The 9,827-nt window shown below is 43.4% G+C and overlaps 1 protein-coding gene across 3 annotated transcripts; it reads right to left on the reverse strand.

The window, feature by feature from the left end:
• Nucleotides 1–5,216: 5,216 nt before the first annotated feature.
• FUT11 (fucosyltransferase 11) lies at nucleotides 5,217–9,732 on the reverse strand. Of its 3 annotated transcripts, none has more exons than XM_057737561.1 (3): nucleotides 8,970–9,732; nucleotides 8,214–8,839; nucleotides 5,217–6,140 (listed from the first exon to the last, which is right to left on the reverse strand). In XM_057737561.1, the coding sequence occupies exons 1-3, from the start codon at nucleotides 9,675–9,677 to the stop codon at nucleotides 5,993–5,995; spliced, it is 1,482 nt and encodes a 493-aa protein (XP_057593544.1). In that variant the 5' UTR covers nucleotides 9,678–9,732; the 3' UTR covers nucleotides 5,217–5,992. The 3 variants fall into 3 exon arrangements, with proteins under 3 accessions (XP_057593544.1, XP_057593546.1, XP_057593545.1); XM_057737563.1 differs by having other exon boundaries at nucleotides 6,017–6,260; XM_057737562.1 differs by having other exon boundaries at nucleotides 6,017–6,263.
• Nucleotides 9,733–9,827: the final 95 nt, after the last annotated feature.

Here is a 9,827-nt window from a genome sequence, read left to right on the forward strand (position 1 = left end):
TTTTGCAGGATATTATATAGTTTCATGTCAGCCAAAAATTGTAAATTCTCTGTAGATCTTCACCCTATTTAAAGCAGGTACCATCATTTTTTTAAACAAACACTTGATGTTAGCTTTGATCTAGCTCTAAAGAGCTAGATTCCTTGAATTTAAAAACAAACAAGCTGGTATATCACACACAGAACAGCTTAGCAGTCTGCTTAAAATATTTTTTTTAAAGAACTTTTATTGAGATACAGTTAACATACAATAAACTGCATATATTTAGAGTGTACAATTTGGTATTTTTTTTCTTATTAGTAATGTATATGTGGCAATCCAAATCCCCCAATTCATTCCCCCCCAACCCTCCCCACTTTCCCCATTTGGTGTCCATATGTTTGTTCTTTACATCTGTGTCTCTATTTCTGCCTTGGAAACCAGTTGATTTGTACCATTTTTCTATATTCTGCATATATGTGTTAATATACAGTATTTGCTTTTCTCTTTCTGACTCACTTCACTCTGTATGACAGTCTCTAGGTCCATCCATGTCTCTACAAATGTCCCAGTTTCATTCCTTTTTATAGCTGAGTAATATTCCATTGTATATATGTACCACATCTTTTTTATCCATTGATCTGTTGATGGACATTTAGGTTGCTTCCATGTCCTGGCTATTGTAAATAGTGCTGCAATGAACATTGGAGTGCATGTGTCTTTTTTTTTTGCATGTGTCTTTTTGAATTATGGTGTTCTCTGGGTATATGCCCAGTAGTGGGATTGCTGGGTCATATGGTAACTCTATTTTTAGTTTTTCAAGGAACTTCCGTACTGTTCTCCATAATGGCTGTATCAATTTACATTCCCACCAGCAGGGCAAGGAGTTCCCTTTTCTCCACACCCTCTCCAGCATTTACTGTTTGTAGATTTTCTGATGATGCCCATTCTAACTGGTGTGAGGTGATACCTCATTGTCATTTGATTTGCATTTCTCTAATAATTAGTGATGTTGAGCAGTTTTTCATGTGCCTCTTGGCCATCTGTATGTCTTCTTTGGAGAAATGCCTATTTAGGTCTTCTGCCCATTTTTGATTGGGTTGTTTGTTTTTTTGATATTGAGCTGGATGAACTGTTTATATATTTTGGAGATTAATCCTTTGTCTGTTGATTCGTTTGCAAATATTTTCTCCCATTCTGAGGGTTGTCTTTTCGTCTTGCTTATCGTTTCCTTTGCTGTGCAGAAGCTTTGAAGTTTCATTAGGTCCCACTTATTTTTGTTTTTATTTCCATTACTCTAGGGGATGGAGCAAAAAAGATCTCTCTGTGATTTATGTCGAAGAGTGTTCTTCCTATGTTTTCTTCTAGGAGTTTTATAAAGTGTCTGGCCTTACATTTAGGTCTTTAATCCATTTGGAGTTTATTTTTGTGTATGGTGTTAGGGAGTGTTTTTTTTTTTTTTATAAATTTATTTATTTATTTATTTACTGGCTGTGTTGGGTCTTTTTTTGCTGTGTACGGGCTTTCTTTAGTTGCAGTGAGTGGTGACTACTCTTCGTGGTGGTGCGCGGCTCCTCATTGCCGTGGCTTCTCTTGTTGTGGAGCATGGGCTCTAGGCGCGTGGGCTTCACATGGGCTCAATAGTTGTGGCTCATGGGCTCTAAAGCGCAGGCTCAATAGTTGTGGCACACGAGTTTAGTTGCTCCATGGCACATGGGATCTTCCTGGAGCAGGGATCGAACCCGTGTCCCCTGAACTGGCAGGCGGATTCTTAACCACGGCGCCACCTACGAAGCCCTAGGGAGTGTTCTAATTTCATTCTTTTACCTGTAGCTGTCCAGTTTTCCCAGCACCACTTATTGAAGAGACTGCCTTTTCTCCATTGTATATCCTTGCCTCCTTTGTCATAGATTAGTTGACCATAGTTTATCTCTGGGCTTTCTATCCTGTTCCATTGATCTATATTTCTGTTCTTTTTGCCAGTACCATACTGTCTTGATCACTGTAGCCTTGTAGTATAGTCTGAAGTCAGGAAGCCTGATTCCACCAACTCCATCTTTCCTTCTCAAGATTGCTTTGGCTATTTGAGGTCTTTTGCATTTCCATGCAAATCGTAAAATTTCTTGTTCTAGTTCTGTGAAAAATGCCATTGGTAATTTGATAGGGATTGCACTGAATCTGTAAATTGCTTTGGGTAGGATTGTCATTTTCACAATGTTGATTCTTCCAATCCAAGAATATGGTATATCTCTCCATCTGTTTGTGTCGTCTTTGATTTCTTTCATTAGTGTCTTATAGCTTCCTGAGTACAGGTCTCTTACCTCCTTAGTTAGGTTTATTCCTAGGTATTTTATTCTTTTTGTTGCAATGGTGAATGGAATTGTTCCCTTAATTTCTCTGTCTGATCTTTCACTGTTAGTGAATAGAAATGCAAGAGACTTCTGTGTGTTAATTTTGTATCCTGCAACTTTACCAAATTCATTAATTAGCTCAAGGAGTTTTCTGGTGGCATCTTTAGGATTTTCTATGTATGGTATCATGTCATCTGCAAACAGTGACCGTTTTACTTCTTTTCCAATTTGGATTCCTTTTATTTCTTTTTCTTCTCTGATTGCTGTGGCAAGGATTTCCAAAACTATGTTGAATAGTAGTAGAGAGAGTGGACATCTTTGACTTGTTCCTGATCTTAGAGGGAATGCTTGCAGTTTTTCACCATTGAGAATGATGTTTGCTGTGGGTTTGTTGTATATGGCCTTTATTATGTTGAGGTAGGTTCCCTCTATGCCCACCTTCTAGAGAGTTTGTATCATAAATGGGTGTTGGATTTTGTCAAAAGCTTTTTCTGCATCTATTGAGATGATCATGTGGTTTTTGTCCTTCAATTTGTTAATATGGTGTATCACATTGATTGATTTGCGTATATTGAATCCTTGCTTCCAGGGATAAACCCCACTTGATCATGGTGTATGATCCTTTTAATGTGTTGTTGGATTCTGTTGGCTAGTATTTTGTTGAGGATTTTTGCATCTAAATTCATCAGTGATATTGGTCTGTAGTTTTTTTGTAGTATCTTTGTCTGGTTTTGGTATCAGGGTGATGGTGGCCTCATAAAATGAATTTGGGAGTGTTCCTTCCTCTGCAATGTTTTGGAAGAGTTTGAGAAGGATGGGTGTTAGCTCTTCTCTAAATGTTTGATAAAATTTACCTGTGAATCCATCTGGTCCTGGACTTTTGTTGGGAGATTTTTAATCACAGTTTCAATTTCATTACTTGTGATTGGTCTGTTCATATTTTCTATACTTCCTGATTCAGTCTTGGAAGGTATAACCTTTCTAAGAATCTGTCCATTTCATCCAGGTCATCCATTTTATTGGCATATAGTTGCTTGCAGTAGTCTCTAATGGTGCTTTTTATTTCTGCGGTGTCCATTGTAACTTCTCCTGTTCCCTTTTTAATTTTATTGATTTGAGTCCTCTCCCTTTTTCTTGATGAGTCTGGCTAGAGGTTTATCAATTTTATTTATCTTCTCGAAGAACCAGCTTTTAGTTTTATTGATTTTTGCTATTTTGTTTCTGTTTCATTTATTTCTGCTCTGATCTTTATGATTTCTCCCCACCTACTAACTTCGGGTTTTGTTTGCTCTTCTTTCTCTTGTTTCTTTAGGTGTAAGGTTAGATTGTTTATTTGGGATTTTTCTTGTTTCTTGAGGTAGGACTGTATTGCTATAAATATCCCTCTTAGAACTGCTTTTGCTGCATCCCATAGGTTTTGGATCATTGTGTTTTCATTGTCATTTGTCTCTAGGTATTTTTTGATTTCCTCTTTGATTTCTTCAGTGATCTCTTGGTTATTCAGTAGTGTATTGTTTAGCCTCCATGTGTTTGTGTTTTTTACAGTTTTTTTCCTGTAATTGATTTCTGATATAGCATTGTGGTCAGAAAAGATACTTGATACAATTTCAATTTTCTTAAATTTACCAAGGCTTGATTTGTGACCCAAAATGTAATCTATCCTGGAGAATGTTCCATGTGCACTTAAGAAGAATGTGTAATCTGCTGTTTTTGGATGTAATGTCCTATAGATATCTATTAAATCAAGATGATTTATTGTGTCATTTAAAGCTTGTTTCCTTATTAATTTTCTGTGTGGATGATCTGTCCATTGGTGTAAGTGAGGTGTTAAAGTCCCCCACTATGACTGTGTTACTGTCAATTTCCTCTTTCATAGTTGTTAGCATTTGCCTTATGTATTGAGGTGCTCCTATATTGGGTGCATATATATTTATAATTGTTATCTCTTCTTGGATTGATCCCTTGATCTTTATGTAGTGTCCTTTCTTGTCTCTTGTAACATTTTTTATTTTAAAGTCTATTTTATCTGATATGAGTATTGCTACTCCAGCTTTCTTTTGATTTCCATTTGCACGGAATATCTTTTTCCATCCCCCTGCTTAAAATATTAAAAACAAAACCTCATAGAAGGTTCTGTATGTTCTATTATACATAATCTGTACTGAAGTCATAAGCACCATCTTCCTCTTCAGTCTTTACAACTATGTGTGTATATATATATGTATTTGTAAATTAACGTGTGTGTATATATACACCCATACACAAATTTAAACCAGACATATTGATAAGCTGTGGAACTTCTCGAGTGACAATTCATTAATACAACCAGGGTAGTTCTAAGATCCAAGGTATTCTTTCTTATCCCACTGCCCCAGAAAAAGCAAATGGTCTCCTGTCCATTAAGCTGTACCTCCCTAAATCTAACAACTTTTTATTTAGCTAGTCACTTGTGATGGCTTAAATGTCTTACTCCATCTCTCATCCCCTTGAGCTTAGGGCCTTAGGTAGGCTCCATCAAATGTAGTCTCAGTAAGTACTACAAAGTTGTGCACTGTAACAGTAATAGAATGAATGAAGTTGGGACACTTTTCCCACTTAAAGTTAAAAGTGCCACAGAATATGAGAGAATTACTAGTGCTATATTGCTGGACTGTTTTTTCGACCATAATTTTCATGAGTTTTTTCGGGGAAATTGACTTTTGTAGCATATAAAAATAATAAAAGAGAACAGTTCATTAGGCAGACAGAAAAGATCAAGGACTTATAAAAATTTGCACTTTGATTCATGTTGGCCTATTTAAACATTTCAAAATCATTATAGCTTTTTCTGTGGTCATTTCCAGCTTGAGTCTCCATCTCTAATCTAAAATAGAGCAGGACAATTCATTAAATTAACATGACATTTATTGGCCACTGAATCTTTATGTTCATGAGGTGAGAAGGAATTTCAGATATGCCCTAGATAAGAAGCAAACCAACAGTAAGAAAAGCTGTCAAATCTAAAGCCAGTTTAGGGGAAAATGAATGTGGGCATGGTGGCAAGGCTACTCCATCTCCATCAGAAATTGTGGAAAACCAGGAAAGAAAAAGCCATTCAAAATAAAAAGGTTGACATGAAAAGCAAAGTAAGTGATATAAAAAAATACAACTCCAGAGAGCCAGAAAACAAGCCACAAGGAGTTTTGCTTCACCAGCATAACAGGTTATAAAGCAAGAGAGGAGGAAAAGAGATTAGAAAAAGTACTGAATAATGAGTGGTTTGAGGAACAGCACAGAAGTGTTAAGACCCTAAACCTGGCCCATCTTACCTCATTCACAGCCAAGTACTACCGTGTTGTCCCAATCAGGACTGAGAAATAAGCAGTTCTTTAAAAATTTTGTTAATCAGCACCTTAAATCAAATGATGTTTCAGGCTTCCAGTTCTCACTAACCAAGAATAGATGCCTCCATCTCTCCTTGAGGAGAGGCCCTATTACCATAGGCTGAGACCATGGCTACACATCATTAGGATAAAATATCGGTGGAAATAACTTATTCCTTGAATTCATGGTAAGACACTGTTCATTAAGAATCTGTGCAGCAGATATCCTTCATGTCCCATGGTAGAATAAAGACTTCCATCTCCTTAGCTCTACCAAGTTAAGGACTCTTGCAGGAGTAATTAGAGATTTTGGTTCCTTTTCATGAAGATCTCAGTTAGGTAGTCCCAAAATTTCCCCTGCAGAGTCTCATTGTTGTGGATCATGGCAGTGAGAGCTTCCCCCTGGTCCAGACCTTGCCAATAATCTTGCAGCCACATCTCCTTCCAGCTGAAACATCAAAATGGGAGTTGGATTATGGAACCTCAGCACAGCTGTGAGTCCTGCATTTCTGTGACTGGCCAAAGAAATCTTTAGCAGATACAGTGGTTGCTGGCTAGGACCAGGGATCTGCTTTGAGGGAAGGAAATGTGAAGTAAATCCAGTACTAGTCCAAGTGAGAAAGCAGTAAGCCACAAACAAAGTTTATCACACAACGTCCCCCCCTCCCCCAATAAATTAAATTTCCTGACTTGCCTGCTCTTGGTCCCCAAATGTGGAGGGAATTAAGAAGTAGACAGGGACTTCCTAGGTGGCACAGTGGTAAAGAATCTGCCTGCCAATGCAGGGGACATGGGTTCAAGCCCTGCCCTGGGAAGATTCCACATGCCATGGAGCAACTAAGCCTGAGCACCACAACTATTGAGCCTGTGCTCTAGACCCCGTGAGCCACAGCTATTGAGCCCATGTGCCGCAACTACTGAAGCCCATGCGCCTAGAGCCCATGCTCCAAAACAAGAGAAGCCACTACAGTGAGGAGCCTGCTTACCAGAATGAAGAGTAGCCCCCACTCGCAGCAACTAGAGAAAGCCCATGTGCAGCAGCGAAGACCCAACACAGCCAATAAATAAATAAAATAAATAACTAAATAAATTTATAAAATAAAAAAAAAAGTAGACAGGGCAGGGGCCAAACTATGGAAACAGTAATCCCCCTAGGGAAAGCAAGGGGGCATATTTAGATGGTTACCTTTTATGTTATACCTATTTCAATAATCAAAATGAAAGTGCAATAGTATCCAGTGTCTAGATGAGATATAACCTGAATGTTTCTCTTTTTTTAATGTGTTACACTTTTCCTCTGATAAATCATAATATTACCTTCATCACACACTAGATACAAATTACCTGATGTACATTACTGGATGCAAATTACCTCCACTCCCAGGACCAAACTGTGCCAGCCCTCTGCTGCCATCCACTGTCCAAGGTGATCTCTGCATGCCATTCTAGCAGCCTCTCTTTCTCAAGCCTAATAATCTTTTATCACCCGTCCCCCAACAGGTGGGGTTTGCTACAGGTGGCTTCAACATTTTCCCACCCCGCCTCCCATGCTGACCTTGTTTCCTAATGTCACCACCTTCAGCCACCTACTGTAGTAGCCTCCTCACTTCCCTTCCAATCCACACTGCCCACCATTGTTAATCATCTTTTGAACGCATTCCTTCTATTCTGTCTAGGCCAAACATATAATTTATCATTCAAATCAGGGTAATTTTTTTTTATGTACGTATTTATTTGGCTGCATCGGGTCTTAGTTGTGGCATGTGGGATCTCTCATGGCAGTGCACAGGCTTCTCTCTAGTTGTGGTGTGCGGGCTCTAGAGTGCAGGAGCTCAGCAGTTGCAGCTCGTGGGCTCAGTAGTTGTGGTGCGTGGGCTCAGTTGCCCCATGCACATGTGGGATCTTAGTTCCCCAACGAGGGATTGAACCCGTGTCCCCTGCATTGGAAGGTTTATTCTTAACCACTGGACCACGAGGGAAGTCCCAAGGTAATTTTAAGAGTGAAAGGAGGTGCTGTTAATAGTTACGCCAGGTTAACAGGTATAAACCCTGACTGTTGCAGATAAACCTCCCTCAAAATACTTCTGTATTTCTCATCCCCAACCCCACTATACTGAAGGTGCTCAATAAATAGCTGAGTTGGTTTTCAGGACAGTCCAGCTCCAGAGCCTGGTATTCAGAACATGTACAACCTGGCACAACTTTGTCTCTCCCTCAACACTTCTCTGGACAGGCCCTCTGCTCTAGCTGAAGCCTTTTTTGAATCACTACTGCAAACATTGTTAACAAAAGCTGATTTTCATATGTTGTTGCCCTGAATTATCTCACATCTTCTACTGAGCTTTCTCAGTTTGTCTTATCTCCGCAACTAGACTCTTCATACCTTAAAGGCAGAGTGGTCCCAGGTCATAATTTCCTTATACAACATCCCCTTAGCACCTAGTGCTAGTTTATTGCCTGCAGGAAGCAAGTCAGTAAATCATTTGATTTGACAGCCACAGGGGACCCCAGCTACCCTTACCTGTCATTCTCAGGAATCTCTTCCACACTGCCAAAGCCAGGTGTGGGCACTGGGCAGTCCATGTGTGAGGGCTGGGCCATACGAGGCTCAGGGACAGGGATGTCCCCAGGAGAGGTTGCGTGGGCATTCTCGGCATCTAGCCGAGCCAGTTCGTGGTCACAGACGAAGCACTCGAAGCCGTTAAGGTAGTTAGGCAGTAAAGGATCATTCACTCCCCACTCCCGCTGCTTCAGACTATCCAGGAGGAACTGGTTGGTGATGCCCCCAGGTTGCTTGTACGCCAGGTATTTCATATATTCTTCATCGTTCTTGTCCAGAAAGTCAATAAACTCTGCCAGCTTCTGCGGCGACTCAAAGTCGTCAATGAGGATGATGGAGTGATTGCTGGGCATCCAGTCCCTCACAGAGGGAGAGCCGCGGTACACAGGCACAGCACCGAGGTGCATGGGACGCCACAGTTTTTCCGTCATGTAGTCGTCACAGATGGCATTCTCGAGTGCCAAATGGAACTTATAGCGGGACAAGAAGGCCAAGAGCTCTGGATCCTCAGTGGTGGCTGTGGCTGTGTCCTGTAACCGCGTAGTGGGCAGCTCCCGATTTTGCAGGCATTTCCCATATGAGTCCACCTGAGTGGGGTAGAGCACGGCTGTCAAGAGGGTACGACACGTCGGCCTGGACACCGGGGGTCCCAGACACCGGGGGTCCCGGCCTCAGCCCAGCGCGCCACCCTCCCCTTCCCGCCCCGCCCTCACGCACCGGGATGTAGCGCATGAGCTCGCGCACGTAGCGGTCCCGGTCCGCAGGCACGTCGCAGTGGGACTGCAGGTAAAGCAGCGGCGCGTAGCCCCGGCGGCGCCACTCCGCGCGCTCCTGGAGCGGAGGCGCCGCGCGGCGTAGGTAGGCGGTGCCGGGCAGCCACTGCAGCGGCAGCGGGTAGTCCGAGTGACGGCTGAAGGTGGCGGTAAGATTGAAGAGGCGGATGCCCGGCCCGTGGCTCAGCAAGAAGTTGTTGAGGGGCGACTCCTCGTGCAGGAGCGCCCAGCTCTGGTGCGCCAAGCGCGGCAGCGGCGCCTCGGACGCGCGGAAGTCGGTGCCATAGAAGAGCAGCGCGCGCGTCCGCGAGTCTCCCCTCACCCGTCGGTCCCGGGACGCCACGCACGCGCCGCGTGCGCACTCGATGCGCTCCGAGTCGCCCGGGAAGTGAGGAAACAGCCCTGGGCTCCACCACAACAGCACCGGCAAGTCCACCGCCTCCTCCCTGCCTGGCCCCGGAGACCCGGGACCGCGCGCCACCCCCACCGCGCCCAGCGCCGAGGGAGGCCGGAAAACCGCGCCATCCCACGGCTCCGCCCACGCCGCCTCCCCGCCAGTCTCGCCCTCCGTCACGCGCCCTGAGCCGCTTGCGGCACAGACGCTAAGCACTCCCAGGGCAGTGAGCACAGCCCCGGTGCGGCCGGCCCCCATGGCTACTCTGGCGGCCAACGCCCCTCAGCACCGGCCCCTCCTGGCGGTGAGTCGCGACGGGACGAGGTCCTACGCCACAGGAGCACGCGGCGCATGCGCAGCTCAGTGGCCACCTCAGCCGGCCACTTCCTGGGAACCGCTAGTCCCGGC

Source organism: Hippopotamus amphibius, chromosome 5 (assembly GCF_030028045.1).
Source record: "Hippopotamus amphibius kiboko isolate mHipAmp2 chromosome 5, mHipAmp2.hap2, whole genome shotgun sequence".
NCBI classification, from domain to species: domain Eukaryota; kingdom Metazoa; phylum Chordata; class Mammalia; order Artiodactyla; family Hippopotamidae; genus Hippopotamus; species Hippopotamus amphibius.